This window comes from Notechis scutatus, chromosome 1 (genome assembly GCF_049901735.1).
Source record: "Notechis scutatus isolate UNSWTSFEM ecotype Mainland chromosome 1, rNotScu1.2, whole genome shotgun sequence".
Classification (NCBI taxonomy): Eukaryota; Metazoa; Chordata; class Lepidosauria; order Squamata; family Elapidae; genus Notechis; species Notechis scutatus.
In genome coordinates, this window is record NC_142009.1 from 257,822,681 (window position 1) to 257,848,888 (window position 26,208).

At 41.6% G+C, this 26,208-nt stretch overlaps 1 protein-coding gene across 1 annotated transcript in view; it reads left to right on the plus strand.

Moving 5' to 3' along the window:
- The window catches only part of NADSYN1 (NAD synthetase 1), a 53,189-nt gene extending 27,291 nt beyond the window's left edge, over nucleotides 1-25,898 (plus strand). Inside the window, exons 14-21 of the mRNA XM_087951124.1 lie at nucleotides 11,205-11,373; nucleotides 14,094-14,229; nucleotides 16,510-16,616; nucleotides 17,993-18,124; nucleotides 20,650-20,719; nucleotides 21,685-21,813; nucleotides 22,224-22,400; nucleotides 25,589-25,898. Coding sequence (XP_087807250.1) covers nucleotides 11,205-11,373; nucleotides 14,094-14,229; nucleotides 16,510-16,616; nucleotides 17,993-18,124; nucleotides 20,650-20,719; nucleotides 21,685-21,813; nucleotides 22,224-22,400; nucleotides 25,589-25,645 — 977 coding nt within the window. The 3' untranslated portion in view covers nucleotides 25,646-25,898. The remainder of the gene's footprint in view (nucleotides 1-11,204; nucleotides 11,374-14,093; nucleotides 14,230-16,509; nucleotides 16,617-17,992; nucleotides 18,125-20,649; nucleotides 20,720-21,684; nucleotides 21,814-22,223; nucleotides 22,401-25,588) is intronic.
- The last annotated feature ends 310 nt before the right edge of the window (nucleotides 25,899-26,208 follow it).

The following is a 26,208-nucleotide window of genomic DNA, read 5'->3' on the forward strand; positions in this document are numbered from 1 at the left end:
GAAGCCTCCATTCCTACCCCACATAAGGCAATAATCACTATCCACATCATATTAACAAATGTTCTAGGCCCCCACCCACCTTAACATATGTAGTTTTACACTTCAAAACTTACAACCGGTCTTTGGGGACTTACATCCACTTCTTTATCTTCTTCCGCACTCAGAGGACACAATACCTGTGTACAACAATCTATTGTTTCATGTCTTAAAATAATCAACAATACAAGGAAAAAATGTATTACATTCAACCAAATAATCAACTCCTCCTCCCAAAGTTCCATAAACCTAAGCTAAACTAGACAAATTATCTATCCCCACTATCTAAAAAATATAGAAAGTAAAGAGTCCAGTCGTTTTGAAGCCTGCTTCCACTGGAAACAGGAACTGCATCCACAAGTCCCTGCACACACGAATGATGTGTCCAACCTCACTCCACATGTCCGCACAGCAGACGCAGTAGTTAACAGTACTTGTAACAGTCCTTCCCAGATAGGCCTCAGCTTTCCAAAGCTCTCCACTGCTTTATCAGGACCCAGTCTCCACTCTTAAAATCATGCACTTGGAAATCAAACGGTGGTTGTGCCAAAAGTCCTTCAGACCTTAAAAGAGAAAAACACTGGGACAGTCCCTGTATATATTTTCTAAAAAAAATAAGTACAATTCTAGACATACCCACACTTCTAGTATAAGGTATTCCAAACATCATTTCATACAGTGAAATTTCAACAAGTACACACTCACAATAGAGCTAGAGGTAAACATTTCATCCAGGGTAATTGAAGTTCTAACATTAATTTCTTTAATGTTTTGTTTTATAGTAGAAAGGCCCAACAGGTCTATTGCCAATCTATTTCCAATTCTTTCCTTATACCCTTTACCACATGAAAAGTAAAATGTGTACCTCTATCACTATCAATGCACTACCAATGCATATCTATATATCTATATCTGTTCCAATATTAACTTCACAGTCATTTGTGCATTCACACTCACACACAGAAAAGCTTCCACCCATCCAGTCAAATGATCAACAATCACCAACAGATATTTCAAAGTGCCCACTGCTGACATTGCAGTACAATTAACTTATATTCTCTAAAACGGCCAAATAGCCAAATCTCTTCCTCCTGTCAGGTTTTTACACATTCACACACAATATATACATTTTCTACTCGACTTGTATAACTCGTGTACATACTTCTACAAATATATTTTCTCTTCACAAAATACTTGTGTTCTCCAATGAGTACCCTCATGTACCTTCTCTATTATGTCTCTCACAACAGGCTTATCAACTATCTGCAATCTCTATTAACCACTTCACATCTTCTAACGTCATCTACTCCTCTTCTTCATCAGTGAAACCTGGTTTTACATCCCATTCCAAAACAGGAACTAAAATCATTATCTGCATTTCTCTTCCCATACATGCAGCCTCTTTCACTATCTCATCTGCTAATCTATTTCCCAAAATCTCTTTGGAAATTTCCCTTCTTACAAGCTTCAACATATATTATCGCCAATTATTCTATAACTTCAGCCGCTTTCAACACTGCTTACCCACTTCATTTTCTAGAAGTTTCAAAGCTTGCACTAAAGTAAACATTTTGCACACCTAAGCAGAATACTAACCATTCTCTACTCAAGAAGATCCATCAGTAAACAAATTAATACCTCCCTCTACTTGGCTATCTTCCAAATCCTCTCTCACCTTGGTCTGTAAATCTATAGTTTCAATACAATCATGTAGTGTTCTATATCTTCCCAGTCCTCTCTCTCTCCCGAAAGGAATTCAGCTGAATTTAAATTCCTGTCAGTTGAGAGAAACAAATCCTCCTTTGTTGTGGAGCGGCGGTTACAGAAGGGAGACGGAGCCAGGATAACGCTAACAGCTTTATTCAGTGAATAAAGGGTCGCCGCGGCTTCAGATGCAATCTGACAGCCAGCTGGCGGCGACAGCTGATGCCGTTTGACAGCTCCCTTTTATAGCCGGCTGTCAAACGGCATCAGCCAATGGGAGCGTTCGGCGCTCCCGCTCAGGCAGCGGACCAGAAGGAGAACTGCTGTCAAGTGCTAAATACATAACACTCCTTCCCCTGGTCGCGCGCATGCGCAGTCCATAAATCGTAATGGCGGTCTTCGTTCGCGACCGGACCTTCGCGGCTCTGGAGGCTGGGCGGCTGCAGCACAGTCCTTCTTGCCTTCTGCGGTGCCAGGCGTCTGTGGAGGGTCGATGGCTGTTCCGGACCTGTCATCTGGCGGCTGCTCTGGTAAGTCTACGCGCGGTGGATGGTTGGCTGGAAAGTCGGGCCTCTGGTAGACCGGGTAGTGCTGCGGGCGGCTGCGGCAGGCGGTGAGTAGACCGGGTAGTTCGGCGGCGGTTTGCCTAGGCTCTCGGTGGCGGGCGAGGTCCAGCGTCTCCGGAGTTGGTCGATGTGCCTTCTCCAGGTTCTCCCATCTTCCAGGAGGACTTTGTAAGACCTGGGCCCTGTAACAGAGACTACCCGCCCTGGCAGCCATAAAGGTTGCCCTGCATAGTTCCTGGCATACACCAGGTCCTGCAGGGCAAAACCCTGGCATGGCTGTCAGATGCCAGGGGTGTGCTGGAGGCGTAGTAGGGGTGCAACCTGTCCAGGGTTGTCCTGAGTCGCCTGCCCATTAAAAGTTCAGCAGGTGACTTGTTGGTGGTCGGGCATGGTGTGGCATGCTGTGTGAGAAGGTAGGTGGATAACTTGGAGTGCCAGTCTGCCATGCTCAGCTTGGCTAAAACCTCCTTGGCTGACCTAACGGCCCTCTCGGCCAACCCATTACTAGCAGGGTGAAAGGGTGCTGTGAGTGCGTGTCTGATGCCAAGGTTGGCTGCGAAGATGGCAAACTCGTTTGAGCTGAACTGAGGCCCGTTGTCTGACACCAGGGTGTCTGGCAGTCCATGCGTAGCAAACAGCTGGGTCAGAACCCTTGTGATGGCTTGTGTTGTGGTGGAAGTCAGCATGGCCACTTCGGTCCATTTAGAAAATGAGTCCACAACCACCAAGAAAGTCTTTCCCATCATGGGACCTGCTAGGTCAATGTGAACCCTGGCCCAGGGTGCCCCGCGTCCTCCCACCTGGTGGGTGTGGCTGTGGGTGGAGCTGCCCTTGTCGCCTGGCAGGCCTGGCATGCGTTGACCCAACTGGTAATTTGGGCATCTAGTCCAGGCCACCAAACGTAGCCGGGCCAAGGCCTTCATCCTCACCATGCCCGGATGTCCCACGTGCAGTGCCCTTAGAACTGGTTCTTGCAACGAGGCAGGAATGACTACCCTTGTCCCCACAACAGGCAGCCCTGAATTTCTGACAACTCCTGCTTGCGGGTTCTAAAGGGAATTAGCTCAGGGGCAAATTGTATATCCGGCCACCCCTTCCCACCCAGTCCAGGACTTGCGAAATCAACGGATCTTTTTTGAGTGTGCAGCAACATCCCCAGCTGAAACTGGGAGGTCCAGTCCCGTGCACTCGAAGATTGCGTGGATGGGAGCTGGGTCCTCGACTGGCGTAGGCAGGGGGCATCTGCTGAGGGCATCTGCGTGGCTCAGGTTTATTCCGGGGCGATGGATCAAGGTATATGAATAAGCGGCCAAAAAAAGAGTCCATCTGGTCATTCTTGGGGAAAGTACCTGTGGGGTTTGCTTGTCTCCAGCTAGCAGTCCTAAAAGCGGTTTGTGGTCTGTGACTAGTTCAAAATAATGGCCATAGAGAAACTCATGGAACTTTTTACAGCAGCTACAGCAGCCAAAGCCTCCTTATCTATCTGGCTGTAGTTTCTCTCAGCAGGAGAGAATGTCCTAGAAAAGTAGGCAATGGGTGCCTCTGATCCATTTGAAAGTCTGTGGCTTAGAACTGCTCCTATCCCAAATGGTGAGGCATCAGCTGCAGTACTAGGGCAAGTCCCTGTTAAATTGCACCAGAACTGCGTTTGAAGTCAAGAGGACTTCACTGCTCGGAAAGCGTTGGCTTCTACCTGCCCCCAGTGCCAGGGAACATTCTTGTCTAGGAGCCTATGCAGTGGCTCAGCTACAGAGGCTTTGTGGGGTAAGAAGGAAGCATAGAAGTTTAAAAGCCCTAAAAAGGCCTGTAGTTCTACCTTGTTAGAAGGTGTGGGTGCATCGTGAATGGCTTTGACTTTGCTTTCAATAGGGTGAATTTCGAGGAATCAATTCGATAACCCAGGAAGTCTACTTGACTGGTAGCTATGGTGCATTTTTCTTTTTCAATTTGAGCCCATTTAGTCTAAACCTGTCAAGAACAGACCTAACCCTGAGTAACAACTGTGACTTGCTGGAGGCTGATACTAATATGTCATCAAAGTATGGGACCACCCGGTAGGCCCTGGAGGATTCTTTCCATGAGTGATTGGAATATCCCAGGGGCTACGCTGACCCCAAACTGTAAACGCTTACATCTAAACGCACCCCTGTGTGTCACTATGGTTTGAAGGTCCGCTGTTTGTTGGTCCACAGGGAATTGTTGGTATGCCTGGGACATGTCCAATTTAGCAAAGATTAGGCCTGGCTCAAATGTGTGAAGCAGGTGTTGAATAACCGGTACTGGGTATGTGCTAACTTGAAGGAAACGGTTGATGGACGTCTTATAGTCCGCGCAAATTCTTACACTGCCATCCTTTTTAAAGGTGTAACTATGGGTGTCTCCCACCTTGCAAAGTCTACCTGTTCTAAAACTCCTTGATTTATGAGTTTGTCCAGCTCTGCGTCTAATTTGGGCCTAACGGCAAAGGAACTCTTCGAGGTTTCAAACGGACTGGGGTGGCTTGTGGACCCACATTGAAAGATATGGGGGTGCCTGTATAACAGCCCAGGTCACTGCTGAAAACATCAGCGTAGTCGTTAAAAAGGGCATCAACTTCAGAGTTTCTGACAGTGTGAATCCCTGTTATGCTAAGCCCCAGGGCAGGGAACCAATCCAGTCCTAGCAGACTAGGCAGGGCACCATCAACAACTACCAGTGGCAAGTAACCTCTAAAGTTTTGGAATTGAATAAGGAATCTTCCCTTACCCAGGACGGGGATGTTCCTTCCTGGTAGTCCCGAAGATTCAGGTGGCAGGTGGTCAGCTTCCTCCTTGGGAACGAAGGCAGCATCTTCTTTAACGTGGACCATGCAATGATGGAGAGGGTTGACCCGGTGTCCACCTCCATATGGCAGGGTTTACCTTCTAAAAGAAGAGAAACGCTTATTTTGTTAGGGTTAGTGGAGACGCTGCCTGCGTGATAACAAGTGTAGCAGCTTTTTACTTGCCTTTGGAAAGAGGCAGAGGTTCGGGATCTTGGGACAGGGGCTTGTTCAGCTTGACAAACTCTGGCTATATGCCCTTGCATCTGGCAGTTCAGACAAATAGCATTTCTGAATCTGCACTTGGCTCTAGGATGGTTTCCCCACAACTCAAACAAGGGGATTGTTGTTTGGTGAACTGGCTGTTGTTTCTCCTTGGTGGAGCTAAAGGTGCTCTAGGGCGTGTGAGGCGATTTATTTCTAATGGCTCCTCTATTTCCTCCTGGGAGGCTTCATCGTAGTGGACTGTAGCCATCCCTTGTCTAATGGAAGTACCTTGAATCTCAGCTGCAGACACTTCTGATAGCTCAGCAGCTTGAGCTTCTTCTAGGGCTATGGCTAGGTTGAGATCTTTCTTGGCTAATAACCTACGTTGCAGCTTTAGATCTCTAACCCCCCACAACTTGGTCAAGTAGCATATCATCAAGGTAGTCCCTGAACCCACAGTGGATGGCAGCAGATCTTAAAGCTGCCATATATTGGCTTATGGTTTCTCCTCAGCTTGAACCCTTCTCCTAAAAGCTAGCCTCCTAGCTATCTGAGAGGGTTTGGGGGAATAATGGTTGGCTAGAATATCCTTCAGCTCTTCCCAGGGGATAGACTTAATGGGTCGTGGTGACACTAATGCTGAGGCAGTGTCAAAAACTGTAGCCCCACAAAAACTTAAAAATAAGACCTTTTCCTCAGGTCTGTAGCCCTAGACAAGTCTATAGCGTTTAAAAACATTCAAATCTATTAATGTAGGATTCCCAAGTCTCTGTTCGGGCTGGAAATGTGGGAAGGTCGGCGGATGCCATTTGAGCGATAACCGTGGGTGTGCTAGGTGAAGAAAAATTCAGCGGTCGCTTTTAAAAAGCGTTTCAGCAGCGCCTGTCAGCGGCGCTCGCTCCTCAGCTTCGGAGCTTTGAAGTTCGCGCTCTTTTGGAGAGCGCCGGCGGCGGTGACTTCACTCGGTAATTAGCGGCTTCAGCTCTTCTCTGTGTGACTTCAGCTCAATTGTTTCGCCTGGACGTCTTTACTGCATCCCGCCCTCGTCGCCAGTGTTGTGGAGCGGCGGTTACAGAAGGGAGACGGAGCCAGGATAACGCTAACAGCTTTATTCAGTGAATAAAGGTCGCCGCGCTTCAGATGCAATCTGACAGCCAGCTGGCGGCGACAGCTGATGCCGTTTGACAGCTCCCTTTTATAGCCGGCTGTCAAACGGCATCAGCCAATGGGAGCGTTCGGCGTCCCGCCAGGCAGCGGACCAGAAGGAGAACTGCTGTCAAGTGCTAAATACATAACACTCCTTGACAATAAAATAGCTTTAAAAATCTAACATATGTAAGCTACATATGCTTTCTGCATTAAAACACTTACTACTAAAGCACTTCCAAAAATCAAGTTCCTACTTTCTTCCACTAATATAGCCATAGCAGCTACTGCCTATATACACAAAGTCCAACCACGCACTACTGAATCCATCAATTTTCAACAAAAACGCTATAAGTTTCTTCTTCCCAGCTCACACTTGAGCTAGAACAAACACTTCTAGCTATACCTCTTCCACTGCTACAAACAAATGGAAAGGTTCCTTTAACTCAGACAAACTCAACACAAGAGCTTATATCAATGCTCTCTTAGTTCTCTGTATAGGTTATCTAACTATCCCCTCAATCCTCTCTCTGGATTGATTCTCTTGCTTCCATATCTAATCAAATGTCCTAAGTCAGACTCCACATATTACAATTCCTTCCTTAAAACTCTTAGGCCCTGTTGTCCTAAGAAATCTAACAAAGCATTCATACCTTTCTCAACATCTCTCACCTAATGCCAACAAATCATCTACATATTGTAACACCTTTATGCCCACAGGCGGTTCAACCCCCGCCCCCCGGACCTGCTCTACACTTGTCCTAACAAAGTAGGGCTTTCTAAGAACCCCTTTTTGGTAAAACACACCATCGATACTGTCAAGTTTGATATGTATCTGGATCAGCCCTCACTACTGGGCAAGTCCAAAAAGCATCTTTCAAATCTATCACACTAAAATACCTGTTCATTTGGAACTCCCCCTAACAACGTATAGGGGTCTGGCATAATAATCACCAGGTGATTATATGAAACCAACCACTAGACATCAAACACCATCAGGTTTCTCTACAGGTAATATAAATATATTGTATGGTGACATTTCAGGCTCAATTAGCCCATCCCCTAACAGGGACTCTATCACTGGCTTCAAGCCACATCTCCCTTCCAGGGAAATATCACATTGCTTCCACTTCACTGGCTCAATATCACCTCCACAGGTGCAATATTCAAAACACCTCTACTCCCTTTCACTTCCCACACTATGGGATCTATAAATCTCTCCTGTTCATCAGTCAGTAAATGAACAGTACACTTTTCTTCAGAAAAGATAAGCTCACAACCTAATAAGAACAAAGCATCCCGTCCTAAAAGGTTCATACCTGCTTCAGGTATATACAAAACATCCAATGTTATCTCAGAGTGTCCTCCTTTTAGAGACACATTGTCAACAATAACAACATCGAAAGGTTCTCCCTTAACACCAGATACTATTATAGTTTTCCCTATCTCAGGTAATTTACACAAAGAAAGTAGCCACACCAGTATCTATCAGGAAAACACAATCGTCTTCCTCAGGTCCCACCTTTAAATTCACTAAAGACTCCCGATGAGACTCAAGTGTTAAAAGCCTTTGACCCCCCCACCCCTAATCTTCAATTAGGGTATACAGCCTCTGCTGCATTCTCCGCTTGTCCAGGCAATTTCTCACAAAATGTCACAAGCAAAACACTGCTTACTTCTTTTGCAGCTCTATATTTCTGTTCCAGGAAAGAAATCCTATTCTTCCCTGTTCCGGATGCTTCCATCTACATCCAGATATGAAGCTCCAACCCTGTTATTATTAACTATAACTAGTCCAAGTCCATCTGACTTATTATCTCTGCTCTCTCAGCTTTGTAACAGCTTCGAACACAGAAAACATTAATTAACTAACAAGACTTCATAACATCACAACTTAAAAAAAACTTTCATGGCCTCTGTCACAAACTGCAATTTCATTAACGCTTATTATTCTGGTGTCTCTGAAGCAAAAACAGAATACTTATTCAAACTATCCCTAATTCTATTCAAGAATTCAGCTGGCGATTCATCTCTTAACTGACCCATTTAAAAAAAACTCTAGCCAGATTCCGCCCTTGGCCGATAGAAATGGCTTCGTGGCGAGGGGAGCGTGCGCATTTGCCTCAAGGCCACTTCTACCGTCTGATAGAAGCGGCTGGTGCCTTTGCCTTTGGGGAGCTTCCATCGGCCAATAGAAACGGCTTCGTGGCGAGGGGAGTGGGGGAGGAAATTAAGTCACCCCCAAAAGACGTCCTAGCCATTTTTTTCGGGGCTTAAAAAAAAATAAGACCCAGCCTTTGTTCGGTATTTTCCCACGTCATGGTAGTTGTGTTTTTAAAGTTGTTAGCGCTGGCAGAATCTCATCTGCCATCATCAGGCTTCTGATGATGGCAGATGAGATTCTGCCAAACTGCTACAACTTTAAAAGCACAACTACCATGATGTGGAAATACCCAAACAAAGCTGAATGCCATACATGTAAGTACCCATAAAACTTAAGAATATATATATATATATATATATATATATATATATATATATATATATATATATATATATATATATATATATATATATATACCTATATATACCTATATATACCTATATATACCTATATACCTATATATATATATATATATATACATATATATATATATATATATATATATATATATATATATATATATATATATATATATATATATATATATTCGTAGATTTTCACGGATACAGGTATGTAGGTCTAGGTGTGTTCGGGTCTTTTCCTGTGTAAGATTAAGAGTATCTTGGCGACGTTTCGGTGAGGTCCCACTCGCCATCCTCAGGCTGGTGCTTTCGGCTTCATGCCAGTGCAAGCAGTGTGTGATCGGAGCTTCTGTCTCTCTATAAATACTGGTGGGGAGGGGCTGGTATGCTGGTCTGGTTGGCTGTGCTGTTGCCTCTTGATTGGGGACGATACCTCATGAATAAACGGGACGATACCTCCCACCTACCAGACATCTGGAACCTAGCCCTCACCAACAAACGAGTCCCAGCCACGAAAACCAACACCAGACCCAAAACAACACGGGACACCACCGCCAATCCCCTTCATCAGACCCAGGCCCAAACCCATCCTATAAATGAAGGACAACCACCATCCAGAAACCAGACCACGGCTGCTTCGCGAGCTGTCGCACTCCCCGACCCCAAAACCAAACAAGCTGACACATGCCAAGAACACAGACCCAGACCCCAAACTTGAAGCCAGGCCAAAACCCAGAATGCTATATCACAACCACCCGCTCAGGATATCACATCGGAAAACTCAGGAAATTACACCAAAAGAACTTAAGAAGTTGCAACACAGCAAACAACCCAGGAAATCACAGCACAAGACCAAGGATACCACAGCAGTAAAACTCACAAGGTCACCACACAACCCATTACCCAAGCCGTTACAACATAGGAGGCTAATGGAAAAGAGATCAAAACACAAACGACCCAGGAGATTAAAGCACAAGATTCAGGATATCTGCACAACAAAACTCACAAGGCCATCACACAGCCCATTACACCAATATCAACTCCATCAACCAATCAAGAGGCAGCAGCACAGCCAACCAGACCAGCACACCAGCCCCCCCATCAGTATTTATAGAGAGACGGCAGCTCCGATCACACACTGCTTGCACTGGCACGAAGCCGAAAGCACCAGCCTGAGGATGGCGAGTGGGACATCGCCGAAACGTCGCCAAGATACTCTTAATCTTACACGGGAAAAGACCTGAACACACCTAGACATACATACATACATACATACATACACACACATGCATACATACATACATACATAGTGAGGGAGAGAGGGATGGAGCGGGGGAAGAGAGAGACGGGAGAGGGAGAGAAAGAGGGGGGGGCAGCGATCACGATTTGCTCGCACAAGCACGAATCCGAAAGCACTAGCCTGAAGATGGCGAGTGGGACCTCGTCGAAACGTCGCCATGATACTCTCAATCTTACACGGGAAAAGACCCGAACACGCCAAAACCTGCAGATACACACACACACACACAGAGAGAGAGAGAGAGAGAAGGAGGGAGGGAGGGAGGGTGGGAGGAGGGAGAGACAGCATGCATTCTCTTCAACCATGCTGTCATTGACTATTGGTTGCTGATAGAGCATTCAATATTAGCATGTCTTATGTATTAGCTATCTGTTTTGTGATTCCTTATTCTCCCTACATCTAAATTATTTTTAATTTTACTAGGCTAATTTCATGTCAACAACATGCTACACTCTATAACTAAGTTCCGTAAAGTGCATTTTCTTACACAGTATAACATAATGGGTTCCATGTTGGACTAAAACATGCATAGGAACACACTGTATCAGAATCAAAAACAAGTTTAACTCTTGCTTTTTGAAATAAAAAAAGTTTCTTAAACATTCTCTCACTCAAATTTAATATTATTGCATGCATGTCCTGATTTAGGTCTTTCACAAATTTGTAAATACATCAAACCACATTTCCGTTGTACTTATGACACTAACTTCTGCCACAATATGATTAAGTTAATTGTTCAGAATAGAAGTAAATGTATATGCGCATTGATCTGTAAATTTAAACACTTAAATAGTGTTATTTAATACAGGGGTTTATTTTATGAATTGAAATAAATGGTTTTCAATTTTGTATTCTAAATACAAATGTGAAAATAATGTTTTGTCACACTCCTTTTTCCTGCCTCCTTGTCTTTTTTCAGATCAGACAGTTTTGGATGACATTCGCAGAATTGTAAATGATGAAATGTATATACCAAAGGAAGCCCAGGAGCTGTGTGGCCGTCTTTTAACAACCTGCTATATGGCTAGTGAGAATTCGTCTCTGGATACATATGACAGAGCCAAGTCTTTGGCTGAAGAAATAGGCAGGTATAAAAATTAACATTGAGTAGTTAAACTACATTGTGTGTTTAAAAAAATATTCCAGCCCCAATCCAGTATGATACTGCTAGTAAAAATCCTCAAATGCAATATTGCACCTCTATCTTCTATCTATATATATAAAAGCGAAATACCACTCACGCATTATCACAAAATCTCCAGAACTGTAAAGCCTACAAACTTGAAATTTGGCATGTATGTTCCTCTTGGCTCACTAAGAAAGGATTTTTCAAAATGACCATCATAGCATTAGTATTTTGTATATTATTATTAACACGCTCTGATGCTAAGGAGTTCTACTCTCCCCCACCCCTGAAAAGAAATCTGTTCCAAATACAAAACACAAGCAGAGGAGAGGAGTTTCAGTTTTAGTTTCACAGCACCAAGCAGCTTTAGTACAGAACAGTTCAGCTAAGCCATGCCCAGGCTCCTTACTTTCTCCTTCTTGCTCACACAGCAAATACTGTTTCACTTTCCAAACAGCTCTCAACTCTCTCACACGCTGACAGGACACTAGCCAGATGAATACCGATGGATCCTGGTAGGCAGAGGCAGAATTTTTTCCCCCTTATTTTCCTCTCCAAAAACTAAGCCTGACCACATAGTTTCGTAGTGAAGCACGGGTATCGAGCTTGTTAAGTAATAAAATGTATCAGAGGTCACCATGAGCAGTATTTGAAAGAGAAGGGAACATGTGCCAGTCTGCATTTCAGGTTTGGTGAGGGCTTTCTTATAACTTAAAACATTTCCCTCATTAACCAATTCCATTTTCCCCCCTTTGGGACATAAATAGTGCTGTTCAATATGTATTTATTAAAAAAAAAAAGTCTTCCTGAGCGGCAGATCTTTCATACAAGAGGAGATGGAAAAGCATTTCTTGAGTATTCAGATAGATATATCATCATTCCATTTTACTGTCACAAAAACTATGGCAGAAAAGAGTTTTGGCATGTTTGCTAGAGATGGGTAGGTATACTGATGATAGGATATCTTTAGGCTTTTCAGGCAACAAATTTGAGGTTGGTTGGCGACATGATCTTTCACAACATCCAGTGGTTTTAAAAAAAAGTTTTTCTGAACCAACCCAATTATGCTACAACTACTGAGCTTCTTTTAGTCCATTCCACCTGCTTTTTTTGTTCATGGCCTAAATTTAAGAGAGGGTTTCAAAATGAACCCCTATGAAATGTTGCTTGTCACATATGAGGCAGAAGGCTTTTTTTCCAGATTAGAGCAACCATGCATGTAATCCAAACTGCTTTTAATTACTACTCTCCTCATTCCTACTAATAAATTCTTTTTTTTTTTTGCCAGAGCAATCTTTCTCAGCCTAGTGCACACATCTCACAAACACGTTTTCTATTTTACAGAAAAATGCAGTAGGCTAGCATTTGCCTGATTAGAGATAGTATTAGCTTTAAAAACTGGGAGCCATATTTGTGAAATGAAACTCTCTTAAAAATGTTTCACTGGGTGTGCATCTTCAAGTTAGCTGCTTGCTTCTTGACATTTACTTGGACAGGTCCCTGTAATATTCGTGGCAAGATTTCAGAAGTGCTTTACCATTGCTATTAATAGTCCTTCTAGGCCAGCGGTCGCCAACCGGTGGGCTGCAGCCCACTGTAGGCTGTGAGAAAATTTTGGTGGGCCGCAGAGAAATCTCACCCCCACAGCACCCCCCCCCCAAAGTAATTAATCCAGGCTGTGCAGAAACACAAGGCTGCGCCGCCCACATGGCCCGCAGGAACCCTCCACACCCACTCACTACTTACCCGGCAAATTTGCCTGCTAAATTGCTATTTTTCCTTTTTCTGACCATCAGATGTTCTGCTGTGCCGGGAAATTTAGATTAGCTAGAAAGCAGGAAATGGTTGGACTTTTTTGCTTTCTAGCTAGTCTTTAGATCTTCGGCTCTGCTTTTAAGCACAGCTGAACCTCCCTTAGGACTGAAGGTTCTATTATTCAATGCAGACTCATGGCAAGCAAATTTGAGAGACTGAGCTAGCTGATGGCAGATAGATAGATCATTGAATGATTCTGTGAGCAACTCAATCTGCCTGCCTGCTTTGCCTGATTTTGGGTAAAAGTTGTTCTTTTTTTATAAAAAATTCAATATTTATATCAATATTTATAATATTTACATACAAGCCATGCCCAGCCAGTCATGACCACCAAACCACACCCACAAATTAGGCCACACCCACATGACCGGTTACTGATCCCTGGGATTTAAAATTATGAGTTTGGTGGTCCCTGAGGTCCAAAAGGTTGGCGACTCCTGTTCTAGGCCAAGGTCATCCAGCTGGCTTTGTGTGTAATGCACAATGCTTAAGAGCAATAGCATTTAAACTTATATACTGCCCACTAGTGCTTTACAGGACTTTCTGGGAGGTTTCCAATGTTGAAGCATGATTCGCATATTGCCCCCAATAATCCTGATCCTCATTTTACTGATCGTGGAAGGATGGAAGGCTGAGTCAAACTTGAGCCCTGTTAGGATCAAAATCCAGGCTGGGAGCTGAGTTTGCCTGTAATTTCTCACGTTAACCACTGTGCTACCAGGGCTCTTAAAAGATTGCATAATGCTTAAAAAAAGCATTATTGAGTTTCCGAATTAACACCTTTCCTTTATTAACCTGTTGTGCATGTTTTGTTTGTTATTAGTGCTAGTTTGGATTCAATTACAGAGGCAATATTTCTTTCCCCAGCTATCATATCAACGTAAATATAGATGGTGCAGTAAAAGTCATTTTGGGGATTTTCAGTACAGTGATGGGACGATCTCCTCAGTATCAAGTGCATGGAGGAAGCACAAGAGAAAATCTGGCTCTACAGAATCTGCAGGTAATATAATAAAGAAGAATATTTGTAGCTCAGAGTTGAAAAGAGGGGTCCTTGGAGTTCTCTGAGCTTAGTTGTTTTCTTGCAGACATTTCATTACCCATCATTAACATCATCAGTGCTGTTAGAGAGTTGGGTTTGCTCTTTGTTTATATTCTAGCACCGTGGTGGCATGCAGAGCCCTCTCTGTGGGCACGTGTGCCGTTGCCAGCTGCTCTTCTGGTTACTGGCGCGCACATGCGCGCCGCCCAGCTGATCTTTGTGGGAGCCAGCGCGCTGGAAAATGGCCTGAAAACAGCCTGAAAAATGGGCTGAAAATGGCCCCCCAAAATGATAAAAACCAGGCCATTTGTTGAGCCATTTTCAGGCCAAAAACAGCCTGGAAATTGGCCCCAGAACCTGCCAAAAAACAGGCATGCATGCACCGGCCAGCTGGTCTGTGGGTTTCTGGTGCTCCAACACACGCACATACATGCGCATGCATGCACGTTCTGGTTTGGGCACTCAGTGTCGAAAAGGTTCGCCATCAGTATTCTAGTGGCTTGCCTTGTCAGTATTAATGGAGGTTGTCTTAGAGCAGGGGTGCCAAACTGGCGGCCCGCAGGCTGGCTCTATCATGCACAGGCCACACCCACCCTGGCTCTGCCAGGCAAAATCACATGACATCAACGTGATTTGGCAAGTTTGACACCCGTGTCTTAGAGGTTATTTGGTTGGTCTATTTACTGTTGGCTTGTGTGGCAGTTTCATGATTGAAGTATTGCTTATTTGATTATTTGTCTGCTGTTAAAGTTGCGTGGATAGTTATCCAAAAGTGCCTGACTAACCCTAACCCTAACCCTTATTCAACCCAATGCAGCACCACGGGCACAACTCCTAAAAAGGATAACACTACCATACATCAAGAATATCTCAGAAACCACCAACAGACTACTATATTTATATGGAATCAGCATGGCACACAAGCCAACTAAACACCTTCAAAACATCCTAAGTAAACTAAAAGATCTAGCAATCCCAGAAGAAAAAAACAGTCAATCTACTACATACAGTGTAATAACTGCAACAACCACTGTGTAGGACAAACAGGCAGAAGACTGGCAGTCAGAAGACATGATGAAAACTCTTCAATTTCACAACATATGGAGAGACTTAACCCTAGTTTCCATTTGGGAAACTGTGATCATCCTAGATGAAGCCAAAAATGCTAGAGAATTTCTAGAAGCCTGCCACTCTGACAACCATCAATATAACATAGACATAAACAATTTGTCTATAAATTGCAAAAGAGACAGTCAACAAGCAAAAGCATCTCTCGACCTAAGCATCTCTCTACCAGCAATCAGCATCCAGATGAGCATAGATTAACTCCGAAATTAACATCAGACCAACAATCAAGGAAACACAATACCCCAATCATGAAACTGCCAAACAAGCCCAACAGTAAAGGCTCAACCAAAGAACCTCTCAGACCACCCCTACCAACACTGACAAGGCAAGCCACTAGAATATAAACCGAGAGCAAAACCCCACTGCTTACTAGCCTGATGATGTTACCTAGTTTGGGTAATGAAATGTCTGCAAGAAAACAACCAAGCTCGCTATATATTAGCGAGCTAGCTATATATTAAGATATCAGACTAGAAACCAGGAGACTGGTTAAGACATCAAGCTGGAAACTAGGAGACTATCAATTGTAGCCCTGCCTTAGGCATGAAACTGGGTTAGGTGACTTAGGCTAGTCATTTTCACTCAGGCAGTCTCAACATTTCATACATTTTGTAACAGTAATTGTGCATATAGGGAAATCACCTAGTTTATATATTTTTGTTTTGTTTCATTTCATATAAATGTTTAACCGTCTGTTTCATTGTTGGTTTATTTATCTAATTCAACTAGCCTGATTCCTTATACTCACCTATACAATTTTTCCAGAATTAAAAGGGGACAGAAATGAAGGCAGGGTTCATTCAAAGGTTTGAAAAGGATTTTCCCTCCCTGGGACAGATGAGAAAGATGAAAGTACCTTGGATGCATAATCCATCTGGAGATGTCAAATAGCTTCCCTCTAATAGCAGTTTCAGTCTTCTTCTCTACCCAGCTACCATAACTCCCCAGTTCTGTCTTTTCTTTCTCTTCTTATCTTGATCTTCTTATCTTGATTATCATCTTGATCTCCCTCTTACTCCTTTAATGCCTACTGTAGTTTGTGTACCCTTTCTATTGTATACCCTTTGAAAATTCCAGTTTTAGTAATTCCTAATCTCCATGTTTAACTTCTAGGCCAGAATAAGAATGGTAATCGGCTATCTATTTGCCCAGCTGTGTCTGTGGACTCGTGGATTGCCTGGTGGATTGTTAGTGCTTGGAACAGCTAATGTGGATGAAAGGTGTTGATTTATTAAATATCTTTAATTGCTGGGAACAATAAAAAAACATTGATCTGTTTGGCTTTGGATATCAAATGGTACGGTTTCAAAAGGAAAAACTGTTTAGCACTCTGAAATATTTCTCTGTAAAATGTTTGAGCAGTTTAGCTTTTCCAAAAAACATTGCAGAAGCTCCTTAGATGTTATACTCTAGCATTGAGCATATGCATTTTTGGAGGAGTCTTTTTTGCTGCTGCCCGTTGTTTTTATCAGTTTTGTTAACTTGGTTCAGTATTTCAGTTTGTAGGGAACATAATTCTAACCTCACAACTTTGTGTGTATGTATGGTTTTCAAGGTGAAATTATAGACAAAATGTCAATTCTTAAAACATTTTGTATACATGTTTTATAATTGTCAACAGAAAGAAAGAGGGGGAGTTTCAAAGAGCAGGCAGCAGTGTGGAATCGAAAGTACATTCCATTCATATTTTCTTCAGAAACTGATTAGATGACTGAAGTTTCTGCTGCGCAAAAATCTAATTGGAGAGCATGATTGATGACTCTTGGCTATGGACATGTTTCATTGGATGATACAGCCAGAGGGGTGGGGGGAAAAGCAGGCTCAAGGGTGACAGTAAATTACATATCTCAGAGTCAGCTACGGCCAGGCTAATGCTGGCATGTTAACTTCTAATAAATCCTTTCAAGTTTTGGGAGTGTGGTCCAGGCTCATGATTTAATTGGAGTAACTTCCGGAATCCTGACACAAATGCTAAGATGAAAATTAAATGTGGCTTTGCTAGTGATTACGAATCACTCCTAGAACAAATCCCAGAGAATCCCAGAGAACAAATCCCTACTTCCCAGAGCTAGCTCTAGTATGTGACTGAGTCACTCTGAAAATGGTGAGATTCTTCTCATGTTTTCTGTAAAGTAACTAAGTACCTGTTAGATATTCTTTCTATGTAAATTTCAAAGAGAAAGAAAATGCTCACCATATAGAGAAGGAAGATAACTGGACATGTTAACTCTGGAGGTCTTTTCTCAACACTAATATAAACTATACTAAAAAGCAGTCTGAAAAATAGTAACCTTACATAAATTATAATTGACAGTTAAAAAGCTTACTGTGGATTATTTTATTGACTGGATATATTTCTGAATGACCTTCCCTCCTCCCCCGATTCATTCATACAGACTCAGGCTGTAATGGGAGGATAGAGAACAACTAAACTTCATCCCACTTAATAGAAGCATTATATCAAGTCTTCCTTTCTCAGTCTGCAGACTGTTTCTCAGAATTATTGGAGAAATGTATACAATTATAATTACACAACAACTTTGGGGAATGTTGGATATTGTCTTTAGAAAATAAATTAAAAATATTTCCTTCTTAGCCTTCGAGGATATTTTACAAAATATGACTGTTCCAGTGGTGACATCAACCCTATTGGTGGAATTAGCAAAATAGATTTGAAATGCTTTATGCAATATTGCATTGAGAATTTTCAGCTAACATCCCTCAAAAGGTAAGTAGAGAAATAATGAAGTTTATTCCAGTCTGTTCCAGTATAGAATGATCTAGAATCTTGATGCTTTCTTCCCCATTGATTCTCCTAGGATTACTGAATGCTTCAGAATTTGATCTTAACTCAGACTTGATAGAATTGCAACTAAATTCTGAATATGAATGAGTAATAGTTCCTTTAAAGTATGATTATATCAAGTACAGTTTTGCTAATAAGAAAGCTTTTTCATAATGACTTTCTTAACATTGGACGATTTTGTTAATACAAAGCAGTTAATACAAAGTTGTATGTAATAGTCTTGCACCCTTTCATTCTTCAACACAGTGACTAAATTAGTAGACCAGCAAAATACTGTGGACATAATATATTTAGATTTCAGCAAGGCATTCGACAAAGTAGACTACAACCTACTTCTTCGTAAGCTAGAAAAAAGTGGAATAGATAGCACCACCACCAGATGGACTCGCAACTGGCTGGCAAACTGTACTCAACGAGTAGTCCTTAATGGGTCTAAGTCTACATGGAGGGAAGGAAGCAGTGGGGTGCCACAAGGTTCCGTCTTAGGCCCAGTACTCTTCAATATCTTCATTAACGACCTAGATGAGGGAATAGAAGGGGAATTTACAAAATATGCAGATGATACTAAGCCGGCAGGAATAGCTAACACCCAAGAAGATAGGCTCAAGATCCAGATGGATCTTGACAGACTAGAACACTGGCCCGTATCTAACAATGAAATTCAATGTAGAGAAAAGTAAAAAAAAAAGTCCTACACTTAGGCAAGAAAAACCAAAAGTACACATATAGACTGGATGAAACCAGACTCAATAGCAGTAACTGTGAGAGGGATTTTGGAGTCTTAGTGGACAACCAGCTAAATATGAGCCAGCAGTGTGCAGCAGCAGCCAAAAATGCTAATGCAATCCTAAGTTGTATTAACAGAGGGATACAATCAAGATCAAGGGAAGTACTAATACCACTCTATAAAGCCTTAGTAAGACCACACCTAGAGTACTGCATCCAGTTTTGGTCACCACATTACAAAAAAGATGTTGAGATTCTAGAAAAAGTACAGAGAAGAGCAACTAGGATGATTAGGGACTGGAGACTAAGGCATATGAAGAACAGTTACAGGAACTGGGCTTGGCTAGTCTAGTGAAGAGAAGGACCAGGGAAGACATGATAGCAGTCTGCCAATATTTGAGGGGCTGCCACAGGGAGGAAGGGGTCAAGTTCTTTTCTAAAGTGCCCGTAAGCCAGACAAGGAATAATGGATGGAAACTGAACAAGGAGAGATTTAACCTGGAAATAAGGAGAAACTTTCTGACAGAACAATCAACCAATGGAACAGCTTGCCCTTGGAAGTTGTGGGAGCACCATCACTTAAGACTTTCAAGAAGAGATTGGCCTGCCATTTTTCAGAAATGGTGTAGGGTCTCCCGCTTGGGCGGGGGTTGGACTAGATGACCTACAAGGTCCCTTCCAACTCTGATTACCCTAGTCAGGTTGTTTGTTTCCTGATACAACTGTGCAGGCCACTTTCTTTCTATAAGTAGTAAGATAAGTAGTAAGATTTTAGATAATTGTCTTGCTGAAATATCGAGCCTCTTTTCAGCTTCATGTTCTTTACTGCCTGGGACATGAGTTCTGGGATATGTTGATATTTAACTAAATCCATTCTTCCTACTATCCACACAATTTTTCAAATGCCATTGTTTACACCCAACTCCAAATGATCACAGAGCCATTTTCAGGCTTCATGTTTGGTGGAAAGGTGATCTTTTCTTGAAACATTTCACCTTTCCCCCCCCCCATCCCTCCCTCTAAAAGTATATTCTATAGTTTTGTCTAATAGTTTCAGTTCATGAACTATTTCATGAACGTATTTTACTAGTTCATGAACGTATTTTGCTCAAAATAGTTCAGGCTTATCAATGTTTTCTTTTGCATACCTTAGGATTTCATGATGAAGTCAGGGAAAAGTCTCTGTATAAGAAACAGTTGTGTTCAATGGATAAATGCTGAATATTAGCTAAACTTTTTTTAGTCTTTGCAGGGATTTGTGAATTTTCTTGGCATATCTGACAAGTTTGGGGCAATGTTCCACAACCAGCGGAGAAAAAAAATGAAAAAATGAATCCAAAATAAGTTGGATATTTCAGCAAAACAACAGTCCAGAATATTACCTTTCAATCTACCATGAAGTATTTTCAAGTAAGAAAGATAAAGATTTTGGAACAGTGTTCATAAGTCCTCAAACTCTTGCTAAAGATCATCTTTTACTGACTTAGGAATTCAATGAAACGTACAGTTTGACCAAGAGTGCCCACATCTGTGCATTCATCTGTGTGTAGTCAGGCAATGTTGTGGTTGTACTTGAATAGAAATGTAGCATGAGACAGACAAATGATGTGGCCCTGCTTAACAATTGCTTTGGTTCAGATGAAACATGTTCATGGTAATCTATAGTAAGATATAGTAATCTATTACTATAATTTGATTCATTTCATTTTACTTGTACACAGTATTATATCAGCACCCCCAACAGCGGAGTTGGAGCCCCTGCAGAAAGGAAATGTTACTCAAATGGATGAGGTAAAAGTGCAGTGACTACTACCATCTTGTAAGCGCGCATTTTCAATTTGTAGCATCTTGTTCATGCAGTCTCTTCATCTTCATCAAAATTCAAGAAAATCTGACTTTTGTGATTTAGGCATCATATGGAACTCAGTATTCATTAGCCAATTGTGTATTTTTCCTATTAAGATATTTCTGCTGCAGACTCGCATGTCTTCTGTAATAGTACAGGTAGCCCTTGACTTATACTCAGTTGAGCCCAAAATTTCTGTTGCTAAGTGAGACATTTGTTAAGTGAGTTTTGCCCCATTCTACGACGTTTCTTGCCACAGATGTTAAGTAAATCTGGCTTCCCCATTGACTTAGATTGAACATTGTAAAAGGGGGTCACAGGACCCTGGGACACTGCAACCATTATAAATATGAGACAGTTGCCAAGTCTCTGAATTTTGATCACATGACCATGGGGATTCTCGATGGTCAGGTGAAAAACAGTAATGTCACTTTTTTCAGTGCTGTTGTAACTTCAAACAGTCATTAAATGAACTATTGTAAATCGAGGACTACATGCATAAGTTACAATGGGCATATAAAGGCTATTGAAGAACTTAGAATCTAGATTGCCAAAGATCTACCAGAGCTTCACTATTCCTAATTAGCAAGATACTTTCTAGTAACACCCCCTTTCACAAAAAATAAGGAATTTTATTGATAGTAGTTAGAAATCTGCGCACACCAGACCACTCCAAAACTGCTTCTGAATTATAATGAATGACAGTAAGACAGAGTTGCAGGGTTTAATATAATGAAGTGATATGATTATTGCATTGTATTTTAATCAAGTAAAATATTTTCCCCACATTCAGAGAAATCTAGATTAACTTTAGTTCCAGTTCAATGATGGGTGGCTCTTGAATGTATGATATTTATATTCATCTGGTTTCTCTTTTTCTTTTCTTTTTGCGCTGCATATGAAATGTTAGGTGGACATGGGTATGACGTATGCCGAACTCTCAGTCTATGGTAAACTAAGGAAGATAGCTAAGGCCGGACCTTATACCATGTTCTGTAAAGTGGTCACAATGTGGAAAGAGATATGTTCTCCAAGAGAGGTAAACAATGAATTTCCCTGATGCATCTACACAAGCATCACTAAGCCATGCTGTGATTATACACTGGAAAGGTCAAAATAGAAATTTGAATTTGGCAAATCATGACTTGATGATAATAGTTTTCCGGTTATGACTGCTTCAATTATTGACTATTCTTAATCAGTAAGCGCTGCAGTTTCGTTCAGGAGAATTCCAGGTTTCAATGTGTGTCTTGGGGAAGCCGTTTTGGCTTCAACACTCCTGTTGATAATGCTGAAAGCAATCAGTAAGATTGGCCATGGTTAAATGTAGGATTGCAACCGTTGAATCTTAGTTATAGACTAATTATATATTATGTTTCTACTGAGTGATGGTGGGTATTGGTTTTTTGGTTTTTTTGAGTTCCTGAAATACTACATTTTGTTCACCAGGTGGCATCAAAAGTTAAGCATTTCTTTCAGATGTATTCAATCAACCGACATAAAATGACTACCCTTACTCCATCCTATCACGCTGCCAACTACAGTCCTGATGACAATCGCTTTGATCTGAGACCTTTCCTTTACAATTCTGCTTGGTCCTGGCAGTTCAGGTGTATAGATGAACAAGTAAGGATTAATCTTGTTATGTTCTGTGCCATCTGTGTTTGGAGGTGTATGCAGGCATAGGATTTAACGTTTTAGCTGACTGCTTGAATGTAAAGCCTTCCATCTGGTTGAGGCTGGGTTGGGTGGACAATTTGTGATCCGTGGGTACTCTCAAACATCATAGTTGAGCTAGTTGAATCTAGCTTCCTATGCACATATAGTTAGTAGCATAATATTTAATACTATTTAGGCTCTGATTTGATATTTATATAGAATAGAATATAATTCTTTGTTGGTCAAGTGTGATTGGACACACAAGAAATTATCTTTGGTGCATAAGGTCTCAGTGTACTTACAAGCAATAAGTGATGAATCATGATCATAATCATAAAAGACAATCATCATAAATCATAAGATATAACCTCGGTGATTGTCATAGGATACTAAATAAGTAAACAACACAAATCAAAATAGGATACTAAATAAAGGCAATCAACATAAATAATGACATACAAACAACAAAGTTATAGTCATAAGAAGCTAAGGAAATAGGTAATAGGAAAGATGAAAACATGAGAAGGATAATAGAGGTGGTTTGACATCCTAATGCATAGGCAGTGTTGTGGGAATTAATTGTTTGCAGAGTGATGGCATGGGGTAAAAAACTGTCTTTCTGTGTGGTTGTTTTGTTGTGCAGTGCCTTATAGTGTCATCTTGAGGGAAGAAGTTGAAACAGTTTATGTCCAGGAGATGAGGGGTCTGTAGATATTTTCACAGCCGTCTTTGTAGCTATTATTTTTTATTTTGCAAAGCCTTCTTTGTAGCTATGATATTGTAGCTATTGTAACAGGATAAACTTTTTTCAAAGTAAGCTTTTGAACAATGAGAATATGCTTTGTGATGGCAGATAAAGTTGTGTCTGCTGAAGCTTAGGATTCTCTCACAGTGATCATTCATGCATAGATGATTGCTTCTATACTTTTCATAGTATATTTTTTCATACTTGAATAAATGAAAGTTCACCTCAGCCAAGATAAAATATTAAACTTTGTGTATTTTCAAATGCCTGGGCAAATTTGAAGTGATTTATTATCCCCAGTGAAAGGGTAGGGCTGAAGTCCTGTTTGCATCATCACTTAGCTTTGAAGATGATGGAGACCATGGATATGATTTTATTGTAATCATGGAGGCATCAGATGTGGAAAAATCATGCATCCCTGGTCACGCGACTTTCATTCATACTAGCAATAACATAATGTTAACAAATATTTTTTTGCTGGACAGCAGAATATTAGCACCTCTACATATTCTACGCAGTAAATGCTAATTCTCTTATATACTTATATACCACTTTATCGTGCTTTATAGCCCTCTCTAAGTGTTCTGATCCATGCCCTTTCCCAACAAATCAAACACAATCCAAAAGGAACAGAAACCTTGTAATGCTTTTACAAAATAATTAGCTGTGATAAGCACAAGCCATGCCAAACTGTGCAAGACTTGCCAAAAGATAACAGACAAGAAATAATTTGCAATACAAGAATCTTCAAATACAAACTCAGGATACTGGAATGTCTACGAGGCTGGAGTTTCAAAACGTCTTTTCCTTCCGTAAAGTATATTCGTTTCACAGCTAGCTTTTATCTTCTTGAAGGAGGGGCCCATTACCTTGCAGCCTTACTCCAGAGTCGCCTGTGCTGTTGTAACTGCTCTTTTCTATGAGAAATCCTGTGCGCACACGCACTTGGCACAGGCTCCTCCGGAACGTCCTCATCACTGCTGCCATCCCCCACAATCTCTGAAGGCAGCAGTCCACTCCCTAATAATCCTGGCCCTTCATCTGAGTCCTCGCTCTCCTCAGCCGTCCACACCTGCTGCCGGCTAACTACAACACTAAGTGGTTTACAGAGTCAGCATATTGCCCCCAACAGTTTGGGTCCTCATTTTACCCACCTTGGAAGGATGGAACGCTGAGTCAACCTTGAGCCTGGTGGGATTTGAACTGCCAAATTGTAGGTATCTGGCTGCAGAAGTAGCTTGCAGTACTGCACTCTAACCACTGCACCACAGAGGCTCATTATGGTCTGGGTGCTTAGATCAGTGATCCCCAACCTTTTTTATGCCGCGGCCCGGTACCGGCATCACCTGGGCGCCGAGGCCTGGTACCGGCATCAGCTGGCGCCGCCATCTTTTGATGAAAAAGTGCTTCGGTGACCTCACCGGAAGCACTTTTCCATCAAAAAGATGGCGGCGCTCGGTGAGCTTTTCGGTAGAAATGGATTTCTACCGGAAAAGCTCACGAAAGCGCGCCGCCATCTTTTTGATGAAAAGTGCTTCCGTGAGCTTTCTACCCGAAAAGCTCACCAGAAGCACTTTTTCATCAAAAAGATGGCGGCGCATAGCAAACCAGCGGCCCGGTAGGACTTGTTCCACGGACCGGTACCGGTCCACGGACCGGTGGTTGGGGACCCCTGGCTTAGATCATTACAACATCGCAGCATCCGGCAGTCACAGGATTTGCAACCTCCTTTGCCAGCTTCCAACAAACAAAATCAATGGGGAAGCCAGCATGAAGCCAGAAATAGTGATGATGTTATGCTGCACTTAACAACTCTGATTCCCTTTATGATGGTAACCAGAAGTGCTGGAACTTCTGTTGCTAAATGGCATGGTCATGTGACAACATGCTTTAAAACTGCATTGCTTAGCAATGGAAGTCCCACTTGCCACTGTTAATCAAGGATCACTTGTATTTCTAACAAGGGAGAGGTGAGATGAACTATAGAAACACTGGTTTTCTACATATTGTATCACACAATGGCCTGATATTAAGTCTGAATCTTTTGTTAATTATGTTGATATGTTATTGTGATAATTATTTAATGATGCATATGTTTTTTTTCTTGGAAGCTCAGTTTTACTATGACTTTAGATTAATACCAATTGTGAAACGTTTCCTTCTCATTTTTGTTAGAACCTAAACTATATATGTAGTACACAAATGTGTGTTTAAGTATTCCCAACAGGTTCTGCTGTTTGTCAAAGCAAGGCGCAATTTGGAACAGAGAAGAGTTAAGCACTTGTTGAAATTAGTCCATCACAATCCACTTTTGCTTAGAAAACATAGCTGTAGTGATGGGATTCTGATAAAAATGTGCATGTAATATGGTGTTTTACTTAAAAAGATAACTGTGCTTTCTAATTTACAGGTTTCTAAACTAGAAGCTAAGCAAGCGATGGACTTGAAACTTCAGATCAAAGATTGAATTTGATTTCTCTGTCTTGCTGCTTCAAATCGATGATTTTTGCAGAATCATCTGTAAAATTGAATAATACAATCAAAGAATGAAGATTATTTAAATATTAATAGTGTTTGTCCTTTTAAGATAATCACTGCAAACAATGCAATTGTTACAATTTTAAAATCAAAGCTGTTAATCTAGAACATTTTGAATAACCTTAATGTATTTGTCTCAAATTGTGATTTTTAGAAACTATATTCATTAAATCTAAAGATAAGCTGTTTTCTTGTCAGAAATTTTCTAAAATATATAAGCCAACAAAGTTCAACTGTATTTGATATTGGTTATATACTGTGTGTCACATCAGGATTCTTGCACTTACAAAGTACTATTTTCTTTATGTATTTCTCAAGTTGCCTGATACTTAAGAGCAAATCTTAGAAGTATCAAAGAGAGAGGAAAATCCAATCTTGTCTACACAGGCAGATAAATTCAATACATGGACAGCCTTGTAAGCCAGTTGGTTAGATAATATAGCAATAGCACATAGACTTATATACCGCTTTACAGTGCTTTATGGCCCTCTC